The following is a 12,338-nucleotide window of genomic DNA, read 5'->3' on the forward strand; positions in this document are numbered from 1 at the left end:
AGAGTGTGGCTGGAGGCTCCAGGCCAGGCCACCAAGTTTGCTCACTCTGCACACTGCTGGGTGCACCCTCCAAAGCATCATTTGGTACCCTGCAAAACCCTATCACTGGTAGGTCCAACACTGGTACAAGCAAATTTAACAAGTTTCCAACCACATTTTACCATTTGGGTTGGGCCCTTAGCTGATGTTGTAGGTAATGGACCAAATGTTTTCCGAGTCTTCCAAAGGTCACATTCCCTCCATCCAGATTACAGCTAAGAGTTCTTTTGCATATGATGGCAATTAATATGGGAACATGTGATTTTCCTTTCATTTAGGTTTTCTTTAAAATAATCTTTCAACTTGCTAATTCACATTTTAAAGTGAAAATGAATGTAGCTATTTCTGGAATCCATTTATATATTTCTATATAACAGAACTTCTAAGCTTCTGTTGACAGACAAACCAGTATCTACAGCTAGGAGGGTAGGCTAGGCTGTTCTTTAATGTCAGGCTTTTTTTTTTTTTTTTGAGACAGGATCTCATTCTGTCGCTCAGGCTGGAGTGCAGTGGTGCGATCACCACTCACTGCAGCCTCAGTCTCCCCAGGCTCACGTAATTCTCCCACCTCAGCCTCCTGAGTAGCTGGGACTACAGGCACATGCCACCACACCTGGCTAATTTTTCCTTTTTTTTTTTTTTTTTGACACGGAGTCTTGCTGTCGCCCAGGCTGGAGTGTAGTGGTGCAATCTTGGCTCACTGCAACCTCTGCCTCCCAGGTTCAAGTGATTCTTCTGCCTCAGCCTCTCGAGTAGCTGGGACTACAGGCGCCCGCCACCACGCCCAGCTAATTTTTGTATTTTTAGTAGAGACGGCGTTTCACCATATTGGCCAGGCTGGTCTCGAACTCCTGACCTCAAGTGATCCACCCACCTCGGCCTCCCAAAGTGCTGGGATTACAGGCATGAGCCACCGTGCCCGGCCTAACACCTGGCTAATTTTTATAGAGATGGGGTCTCACCAGGTTGCCCAGGCTGGTCTTGAACTCCTGGGCTCAAGTGATCCACCTTCCTCATTCTCTGAAAGTGCTGGGATTACAGGCATGAGCCATTACACCTGGCATGTCATGCTTCTTAGGGAACTCACATACAGAACACTAATTCAGTGAAAATGCATTCCCTCCCTGTTTTTTGTTCTAAGACAGACTGAGTGAAAGATTTGTGAAGAGTTCTACCTTAGCAGCTCTGCAATCCCCTTAGAAAGGCTGCTTGAGGAGAAGTAGGAGATGGAACAGATACTCTATACCCTGTGAGATAAGAATTGCACCAGAGGGAGAAATGCAACTCAGGGGCAAAAAATGCTTTTACATGTTACTCTGAACTAGCAATTTGGGAAACTTCATTCACTGATAAGAGGACACAGCCTTCTAGGCTGTCTGGCTTTTCAAGGACATGTCAAATTAGTTGAGTGATTATCGATAGAGTATGCCTCTTGTCCCTTGGTTTGCTGAGTCTGGCCTCTGCCATGTGTCCTGTGCTGCTGCCAGCAGCCAGGTGCACAAGGGCACAAGTGCTGGGCCACCTGCTGAATGCACAAGACATGCCCTGCTGCTGACAACCTTTGGATTCTCAGGGAGGGAAGGCCTGGCCACAATGGGCCACGGGTGCCTCCTGGAACAACTGGTTGAAAGCGGAAAAAGATAATATGAAGATGAGATTAATGAGTGAATGAGGATGAAGTTCTTACCCGGTGGTGGGATGCCCGGGAGGCCAGGCACACCTGGCGGAAGATGGTGGGGTGGAGGCCCCCCAGGGTGAAGTGGCTGCATGCTGCCCATGCTAACAAGGCCATCAACTGGGCCCTGCAAAGGTGGAAGGCCTGGCGGATAGCCACCCATCATGCCTTGAAGGACACAACAAATTTCAGACATGCATCATTAACATGCAACATGAGCTAAGTAATACCAACCAACCCCCACATGCACTACCAATGAATAAAGCACCCTTAGTACTGCATGATATAACAGCAATTAGTGCAATTATTTTGCTGCAATAATGAACAAAATAAAAAGTTACAAATATGAGACCCAACATTTTGGGATGAATTAGTACTTAGTACACTATTATTTGTAGTTATTTTCCCTGGGGTAAATATGCTGCATGTTTTCAGTTAAATAATAGTAAAGAGTTCTAGTAACAGCCTTCCCAAGGAAATAATTATTGCAAGCTGTTCAAACAGAGTGACCAGTTCTGCTGACTGCAATTCTAACTGAATAGTATAAACCCCATCATTCCACTCTGCCCACACTCATATGCCTATCATGGGTACACATGAGGGGAAATAGGAAGGGAGGGAAATGAGCGCATAGTCCTGATCACAAAGCATGGTTCTCCAGCTTGGGGGCAGGAATTGTTCAAGACTTCTACATCTACTCCTCCTTTCTAGCCTTACCACTGCTGGTAAGAATGGATTGTGCTTGGGCTTGAGTTGGGGAACAGCTTCTAAGAACCATCACAGTGAATGATATTTCCTTCTTTAGATCTAAAAACGTGATAAAGATAAAACCTAAACCCTCCCAACCAAGCCAACCAAGTCCAGGTCACTCAGGAGCCTACACACAGACTTTACGGAGGAATGGCTGGAGAATTGGGCTCTGCTGATATGAGAAAATGCCAAATGCCATCAGTCTCCAAGCTCAAATGTCCTCATATAAACCTTAACAGGGAGCATTTTAATTTGAGGTACACAATTTCTGTGAACAGAGGCTTTTATTCCTTTATTTTCAAAGTGTACCTACACATGACAAAATATTTTCTACTGGCTAGAGAAGAGTTTCAGCAAACAAGTATTTTTGGCAGAAGGAATAAATGTAAGAAAAAAAATTCAAAATGTCAAGGACTCACCTATCAAAAGACCTTTAAAACCACATGGCATTTTTTTAAAACAAGAAAAACAACTTGACTTTTCTGGGATTTGTAATGATCATGATGAATAAGAACACAAAGCTCCCCCCAAATTGCAGTCACCTTTGGTCACAGCTTCTTGCAAAGGGAGGGTTGAGGGACTGGTGCCAAACCTCATTTTTATAAAATACTCTTTGCAGAGGGACTCTGTCAAATAGTGGAAAACTTCAGATTCTGAGAATTTTACTCTTGGACTTTCCCTGAAGATTTCAAAGATATTTATTTATAAAAGTTTAGTCTTTTAAGGCTATGAAATTACTAAAAATTCTGAGGTCGATTCACCCTGCTTCACTAGTCATACCTAAGCTGACTAACTTACAATTACATAAACCGAATGACAAAAATTTGAATAATAATCTCTCTATACATAAAATAAGATTATGAGTTTTCATTTTTTTTTAAATGAAGAGTTCAGAAAGTAAAAACTACTTTTGAACAGATACCATCATCTTAATTAAACATGAAGAGATCCAATGCTACCAATCTTTTAACCACACCACCAGTTATAGCATTTAGGGTTAAGTAGGCGGGAAATTTAAGGATGTTAAGAGGCTTTGCTTTCAATTACAAAAGCCCATCTGAACGCAGCCTTCATGGGCTGTGGTTGAGGAAATTATTAAGAACTGAAAGACATGACACTTGTCTTCATTAAACTGTACTTTGGCATTTATTATCCCAGTCACATGTGTTCAAATGAGCTTCAATGCTTGTAAGCAAAGCTGGTCTCAAGACAGCAACAAGGCTAATAAGTAAGACTCAGGCCCTAAGAAACCTGTAAAACCATGAAAAATCACCCTCTTAGCTGCAGGGTTCCCCATGAGGACCAAAGAGTGGTTACTGTAGAGAATGCTTGCTTTTCACTCCCAGGGCCCGGAAGTCTAGCCAGCACACCCTAAATAATGGAGCAGGGGCTTTCTAGAGGGACCACCTTCCTCATCCATAGAGTTCTATAATGTTCTTCCCCAACAGGGAGCTAAAATGCTGCAGCTGCTGTTTTTTTTTTTTTTAATTGTTTTTAGCTGTTTGTATTCATTTTGTTAATGTGCCCCTGGGTTTTGAAGTCAAGGGCACAGTGCCACAACGTCACACATCAAATAGAACAAAACACAATGTCAACGAGGGAATTCTAACTTTCAAAGTCCCCATGTTCAAGGCCTGATTTCTAAAAACCTCTGGAACCCCATTAACCAAAATGGGCCATGGAATAGAGCAGGCGATTATGAGATTTGTTAGATCAACATCAGTTACACTGAAAGTACTGAAAGCCATGATTCAGATGTGCTTTGGCGAGTGCAACTGCTGAGTTCAGCGACAGTGCATTTGAGAACTTGCCATCACAAAGTTAGGAGCGACAATGGAAAAGTTATCCTATGCTACTCTTCCTTAAAAAGCAAAAACGAAACAGCAAAAACAGCAACCCAAAAAGCCTGCCTTGAACAACACTATCTTGGACTCCCTGTGAAAGAGGTCAGACTGCTTGCTTAAGAAGAAACACAGGTGGCTTGTACAGACCTCACCAGGACTGGAGAGATCTCAAAGAAGGGGTCCGAGAAGTGGTCTGCAGACTTCTCATTGGAGACATGTCAGACAAAGATATTCAATTCAAGAAGAGTCAAATTTGCTATGGCTACCAGAACCAGAGACAACACACACAGACAAACCACATTCAGCATTTTCTTTTTCTTTTTTTTTTCTTAAATATGTGACTGGGATACTAACAGAAAATGCAGTTTAATGTAATTAAATAGAAAAGCATTACAGAGTGGGCACAATGAATTGAATAAGGACTTTGTATTCTATTTAGCAGTCATGCACATTGGTGACCAAGAAAGGATTTACAACTCATTGTCAAAAAATCCTTTTAAACGGTCAGTCTTTTAAGGATGGCTGCAGCAGAACAAGGCAAACTGAATACTGGAATGAGATGGGAAAATCAACACCACCTAAAGACTAGTTTTGTGTTTTCTCTTGGGAGTCCCTCTAGAACAGAATTCAGGGTCTACTTTCATATTTTCTGCTATAGTGCTCTATCAAGAGCAGGCTGGGGTGGAGAACATCACCAGACCATGCCCACAGCCAGGGAAGAGCTGCTCCCTACCAATTACCAGGGTTGGGCCCAGGGCCCATTTCTGGGGCAGAAGGGAGGCATTGCCCATATGGGAAAGGCAATATAGGACAACATGGATGACTTCAAACTTTGAATCTGTCATGAGAAAAGGCAATAGACTGTGGCCTACTCCTTATTGGAGAAAAAAAAAATGAAGGAATTTCTTAAAGTGGAAAAAAATGGTCTTAGCTCCTGTTTTTACCTGCAACAGGTGTCAACTGCTGATTGAGCATCCCCATTGGTGTTGGTGGTGGCACCACCCCCATGAGAGCCCCCACAGGGGTGCCTGCTCGGGGAGAAGCACTCGGCTGCTGTTGCTGTGCTGCTCGCTCTCTCTCCTGCTGCTCAGCAACTTTAGCTGCCCGCTCTGTAAAGGCATTTCAGATTTTCAATTCTGTTTTTAACCCAGGAATTCAAAATACCATCCATTGCATTCAACAGGACTAGTAAAAACACAGGCAACAGTTCTGTCTCAATGGAAGGAACAGTAGATGACTAGTCTTAACACAGGAGGAGTCGGGCCGATTTCACTTGGTAACCTAGAGTCCAGCTTTCCTATCCCATCTTGAGAACTGGTCTGCAAAGATTTCAAGAATGTTAAGACTGCAACACACATTCAGAAAGCACAGGTTTTATGTAAACACGTCACCAGCATAACCACCATGGTTAATCTCATGAGGCACCCTGAAGATGAGAAGCGCTACCATTATTCTAGTATTAATAGCATTACAGATTATTTATAATTTCAATATGAAGCAATTCCATGGCCCATTATAATTTTTGGTACAATTGTTACTTACTATATATATTTCCTGATTCTTTGTACCCAATTTTACTAAGATTTGAGGACTCATCACGAGTGTCATGGAGTTTAGCAGCTGAAGAAAATTAACTCTGTAAGGGAAAAGTAGCTGACCGCCTCCTTCAGAAGGTTTTAGGGAAACAACTCATTTCTACATTCTAATGAAGCAAAGAAGTCATGTTTAATAAACCCCAAAGGAAAAAAAAGCATTATACTTCAGGCTACAATCATCAGAAGCAGAGAATTATATAAACGCGTATGTAGCAATGGACAATGTCCTGAAAGAACCAGGTTTCCTGAAGCTGAGCAGTTCAATACTGACCATAAACCACCCTAAATCAATGAAAATTCCAGAATCCCTCTTATTTCATTCAAAATGCAAAAAGAGCATTTGCTGTGGCAGTTCTGGGCCGTAGAATACATCCTGCTACCTCCCCACTCCCCGGCCCTGAGCTACTCTGTTTGCATCTCCAGAGCCGGGAGCTCCAATGATCATGTTTCCAGTCTTTTTGTGAGCTAGCAGACTGAACCCCTACTGAAGAACTCCTGAAATGCTGTATTTCCAAAGCTCCCACCATACAGGGTTTCTTGTCTCACCATTCATAAATAGAAGATCCCCCCACTCATCACATAGGCAAATGGAGGCTGGGAGACAGGCAGTCACTTGTCCAAGGATAGAGAGAACCAGCAACCCTATGGCCCTAACTCCTGATATCACACTCCAACTGCCACACATAAACCCTTTAACATGGAACTCAACACCACTGATTTCAGGAGGGGGAAAATAGCTCGAGGTCATATGGCTTTACAGAGAATCAAGAAGCTACAGCTCCAGTCCTCCTCTAAGAATATGAAAGTCAAGCAATCAAAGGCCTCTTGGCTGTGACAGAGTTGCCTGCATAGCCTTATCATCACTAAGACTGTCCTAGTTTACAGACCCTTTGTACAATGAGTATGAGAAACGAAGGCCATTTGAACAAACTATTTACTTGAGCTAGCAGTAAAAAAAAAAAAAAAAATCGACCTAGGGTTCCACTTCAAATTCTAGTATTTTCATTATACAAGTGACACAGTAAAGTGGGAAAGCAAAAAAATGAAATGGAAAAAAAAATAAGGCCTGGGGATTGAATATTGGACTGGCTACCCAAACTCTAAACTTTGGGCTTTGGATTCAATGAGAGAAAACATCAAAAGTTCAGATTTTATGTCTCAGGTAGATGCTGCTGAGTCATATAACTCCCCCCTCACTAGGTTCTCACTCACTTTCAGACTCCCCTTTGAATTTGGAAGGATGTTCCAGACGCCATCACCTCTCCCTCTCTTCATTCCTACTCCAGTGTTTTTACCTTCACAGTGTCTTCAGGTATCTCTCTCCTGCTCACACTCTAAATAACCAGCCACCCAGCACTGGCTTCATTTGCCTTGCTGCTGCTGCTGTGCTGCTCGCTCAGCAATATTCATGTGAGCTTGATTTTCAACACTCCTCCAGCTCAGTGGTGTAGTAGGTCTTAACTTTCAATAAGGTCAGAAATATCAAAGCTCCACAAAGTTCTAGGTTCTTATGGAACTGACTAGGGTTTTCCAAAGAATATTCTGCAAAATATTAGTTCTTTAGGGTATTCATCGGTACTACATAAATACCTGGTCAAATTTCAGAAAATGCCAGATAATATAAAACAGCTTATTTACTGGTGGTCTTAAAGCCTTTAATATGGGAATATGCACGCTGTATGAAAGGAGAAAAGGTTAGCACTCCCCTTGATAAGGACAGAGGAGGCCCTTGGGCCTGACAACACACATACGGGAATATGCACCATAAGTTTCCAAGAGAGAGAGTTTGGAATGCTTCTCAAACTGGTTTTGCCACAAAATGTTTTTTGGCTAAACATCTTGCAGGATTAGGATTCTCTGCAGAAGATCCTTGGGGAAGCCTGTCAGATAATTTCATAGTAATCAAATAATTATAATAAATGACCTTTTTTTTTTTAAAAGAAGTTTCTTTGGAGACTTCAAAAATTTTAATAAAAGGGGCAGCCTAAATAATTAATGTTTGCCAGAAAATAATAGAACTGTACCCACCTAAGAAGAGTAGTGGTTGACCATTGTAGAGAGGAGCTCTAAACTGGCAAAATGAACCGATATATAAAATTCCAGATGGAAAAAATATAGCTCAAAGGGCAACAGTACTGCCTAATCTAATGCTTACTACTAATTTATTTACTAAGTCCATGTCTGATATTAAAAAAAAAACACAAAAACAAAAACCCAACAACAAAAAACAAAAAATCTCAAGTATTTGTCTCTAAATGGCTAAGAACCACCAAATTCTTGAATGACAGCTCACTGCCCAAAGTGATTTAATTAGAATAAAAGGAAAATAAAGGCAGTTGAGCTTTATAAAAAAGACCCAAATCCTTAGAAGTAGCTATGAATACAGACACAGTATAGGCCAGGACTGACCTAGGAAACCAAGCACTTTAGCAAAGACTCAGCCTGAAGTTTAAATATATGGCTTACCAAGAGCTGTAACACAAGATCACTGATTTTGAGAGGCCCTTTTCAGATGAATTTTAATTAAAATTATATTTAACATCATTGTACAATAATTCCCTAGCTCAACATGTGTGCTTATAGGGCTCAATGAAAGAAAAAAATCATGCAATTTTTAGTAGCAAAATATTTTGGAGAAATTTGCAGGGGAAAATACAACACCAGGATCAGAGGCCAAGTCAGGGGCAGTGCTCTGCTCAGTCAGGACAAGGCTAGCATCTAAAATACTGGTTGGGTGCCATTTGGAACAGTCCCCAAAATAAAAGTTCATGTGCAAGTGGTAAGAACAAGAGTAAAACCTGTCTGTGCGCGTGCATTCCTGAAACACCCCCTTGCTTCGAAAGACAGTTGTGCCTAGGCTCTATTTACCTTCATATTCTGCTTTCTTGGCTGTCTCAAGATTTCTCCATTCTGTCCCCACCAGGCGGCTGAGCTCCCCGAAAGAGTAGTCTGGGTGTTGGGCCTTAATCACAGCCCTCATCTCACTGCTGAACAGGATGTAGCCACTCATGTTGATTTTCCGTTTGGAGCCTTCCTTCTTTGCACTGCCTTTGGCAGACTTTGGGGTAGACTGTAAGACAGAAAGGTCTTATGGTGCATCAAAACATTACATTTGGTTAACTGCTCAAAATTTCAGAAGCCAGCCGGGCGCGGTGGCTCACACCTGTAATCCCAGCACTTTGGGGGGCCGAGACAGGCGGATCACAAGGTCAGGAGATTGAGACCATCCTGGCTGACACAGTGAAACCCCGTTTCTACTAAAAAAAATACAAAAAATTAGCCAGGCGTGGTGGCGGGCGCCTGTAGTCCCAGCTACTCAGGAGGCTGAGGCAGGAGAATGGCGTGAACCCGGGAGACGGAGCTTGCATTAAGCCAAGACGGTGCCACTGCACTCCAGCCTGGGCGACAGAGCAAGACTCTGTCTCAAAAAAAAAAAAAAAAAAAAAAAAAAAAAAATTTCAGAAGCCAGGAACACGTGATTCACTAGTTACTGCTTTATTGACACGTTTGGTTTATAGCTGGCTATTTTCTTGGTCAAAACACACCTCTTCCTTATCTATTACATGTAAGAAATAAATGAAAGTTTCACTGAATTCCATGGGTGCAATCTGTAATGGTGACCTCACAATTAAGTCTTGAGAAAATTCTTTTTTTTTTTTTTTTTTTTTTTTTAATGATACAGGGTCTTGTTCTGTCACCAGGCTGGAGTACAGTGGTGCACTCATATCTCACTGCAGCCTTGATCTCCCAGGCTCAAATGATTCTCCTGCCTCAGCCTGCCGAGTAGCTGGGACTACAGGTGTGCATCACCATGCCTAATTTTTAAAATTTTTAGTAGAGATGAGATCTCACTATGTTGCCCAATGTGGTCTTGAACTCCTGAGCTCAAGTGATCCTCCTGCCTTGGCCTCCCAAAGTGCTGGGATTACAGACATGAGCAACCATGCCTGGCCAAGTCTTGTAAAAATTCTGAATGAGAAAAAAATACCAACAGAGATCACCTCAACCAAAAGATGAGGTCCTACATAAGGAGAGATTAAAAAGACACGGGTAATAAAAGCTAAAGACACACAGGGTGATGTTGCTCCTTACTGCTTTTCTTCAGCACAAGGAAGAGTCTTCTAACTAAGCCCACCATTAAAATAGCTATGAAATTTTAAAGATATTAATTTTAAATTATTAATGGTATTAATATAAATTATTAATGGGATGACATATAATTTTTGTCAATCAAAAATAAATGAATAAATCATGGCACTGACAAAATCTGTTCCTTCCTGCAGAATTCTAAGTTAAAGCTCACATATGGAGGGGCTGGATGTCACTTTACTTTGGTTTTGAGTCTGCTGCAAACCAAAGGTGGTAATAAGATAAGTAACAGGAACCTGTCACCTTCACCTGTGGGGGTGTGTAGGGCATGAGGTCCAGCTCACTGGCCAGGGGGGTCTGAAGCTGAGGTAGAGAAGGAGGTTCAATGACCTCACTATCTTCTTCTCCCATCTCTTCAATATCATCATCTCCACCTTCTAACTCGGCAAATTTAGCTTCTAGCAACTGGATCTTCTTTTCCAACAAAGGTGATGGCTCCTTCTGAGGAACAATTGGTTTTCTGGAAAAAGTGACATAAAAAACCTAAAATCACCTAATGCCCCTCCAGAATAAGCTGGAAAGCAGTGTTCCACCTTAACAACTAGAAGTGACTTCCTGCAATCTGCAATATATGCTCTAAAGGCAGCATGGAAAGAGTTTAAATGTGTATTTATGAAATTACTTGTACTTAGAGATGCTTGTTTTTAAATAATTATGCTGAATATCCACGAAAGTATTGTGTCCAAAGTTGGGATCTAGTTGCCTATACACAGCAAAAAGAGTTTTCATAATCTGTGGAACTGAGAAATCTCCTGACAGGATATAAACCAGAACCAAGTGTTTCTGCCTCATTCCACAATTATTGGAGTCTACGCCAAGGGCACTATTAGAGCAGCCACCAGGTCCCAGCAGATTATGAAGTCTTTCCTTTAATCTTTAACTGAATAAATATTTTCTATTTGAAATATTTACTACTCTAGTTTAAGATCTAATAAAAAATTAAAAACACTGGACTACACTATGTTGCTATCAGTTAATGGAAGTGCTCTTTTTTCCTTTTTTCAAGCTTTACCTGAAGTAGTAAATTTCATCATCTACCACTTTAGCAGAGAGTGAAAACCTCTTCAATCCTTTGAATTTCTTCATCTGCTTGTCGCTCTCATTGTAGCGGCTCTCACAAAGCAGAATGTCATTTTCTGGTATTTCAGTTGGCCTGCAGGAGAGGAAGTCCTTGAATGACAACACAGCACACTTTCCTGAAAGAGAAAATTAGAAAGAAATTAAAGGAGTAAACTGTGGTCATAGTTACTAACTGTTTTAACATTTTATTATTTTTGGATGAATACATTCATATAATTAACAATTTTAAAGATATGAAAGGGGCTAGGCATGGTGGCTCAAGCCTGTAATCCCAGCACTTTGAGAGGCTGAGGTGGGCAGATCTCTTGAGCTCAGGAGTTTGAGACCAGCCTGGGCAACATAGTGAGACCCCCAAATTCTACAAAAAAATACAAAAAATTAGCTGGATGTTGTGGTGCATGCCTGTAGTCCCAGCTACTCGGGAGGCTGAGGTGGGAATCATCTGAGTCTGGGAAGCCTGAGTCTGAGGCTACAGTGAGCTGTGATTGCACTACTGCACTCCAGCCTGGGTGATAGAGTGAGACCCTATCTCAAGAAAAAAAAAAAAAAAGATATAATACAATATGTATTGGCATAAGGATAGAATATATAGGTCAATGGAATAGAACTGAAAGTGTAGAAATAAACCAATATAATAGGGCTTTTATGGACAACTGATTTTTGATAAGGGTTCCAAGACAATTCATTGGGGGAAAGAACACTCTTTTCAACAGATGGTACGGTACCAGGACAACTGGATTTCCACTTCTGCACATGAATGCAGTTGAACTCCTACCTCCTATCATATATAAAAATTAATTTGGCCAGGCGCAGTGGCTCATGCCTGTAATCCCAGTACTTTGGGGAGGCCGAGGCAGCAGAAACACGAGGTCAAGAGATCGAGACCGTCCTTGGCCAACATGATGAAACCCCATCTCTACTAAAAATACAAAAATTAGTTGGGCGTGGTGGCATGCACCTGTAGTCCCAGCTACTCAGGAGGCTGAGGCAGGAAAATTGCTTGAACCTGGAAGGCGGAGGTTGCAGAGAGCCAGGATGACGCCACTGCACTCCAGCCTGAGCGACAGAGCGAGACTCCGTCTCAAAAAAAAAAAAATTAATTCAAAATGGGCTGGGTGCAGTGGCTCATGCCTGTAATCCCAGCACTTTGGGAGGCCGAGGAGGGTGGATCACCTGAGGTCAGGAGTTCGAGACCAGCCTGGCCAA

The 12,338-nt window shown here is 41.9% G+C and overlaps 1 protein-coding gene and 1 pseudogene across 50 annotated transcripts in view; one reads left to right on the forward strand and one right to left on the reverse strand.

Moving 5' to 3' along the window:
* Nucleotides 1–12,338, reverse strand: part of PBRM1 (polybromo 1) — a 139,352-nt gene that overhangs the window by 7,633 nt on the left and 119,381 nt on the right. For 17 of the 50 annotated variants that reach the window (XM_057301797.2, XM_057301792.2, XM_057301796.2 and 14 more), the window contains 5 exons: nt 11,065–11,248; nt 10,302–10,512; nt 8,772–8,973; nt 5,253–5,417; nt 1,727–1,882 (listed from right to left, as the gene is read on the reverse strand). In XM_057301797.2, coding sequence (XP_057157780.1) covers nt 1,727–1,882; nt 5,253–5,417; nt 8,772–8,973; nt 10,302–10,512; nt 11,065–11,248 — 918 coding nt within the window. The remainder of the gene's footprint in view (nt 1–1,726; nt 1,883–5,252; nt 5,418–8,771; nt 8,974–10,301; nt 10,513–11,064; nt 11,249–12,338) is intronic. The other 33 variants (XM_057301822.2, XM_057301818.2, XM_057301821.2 and 30 more) reach the window with 3 other exon arrangements.
* LOC112439474 (U6atac minor spliceosomal RNA) lies at nt 7,576–7,713 on the forward strand (annotated as a pseudogene).

Source organism: Pan paniscus, chromosome 2 (genome assembly GCF_029289425.2).
Source record: "Pan paniscus chromosome 2, NHGRI_mPanPan1-v2.0_pri, whole genome shotgun sequence".
Taxonomy (NCBI): Eukaryota; Metazoa; Chordata; class Mammalia; order Primates; family Hominidae; genus Pan; species Pan paniscus.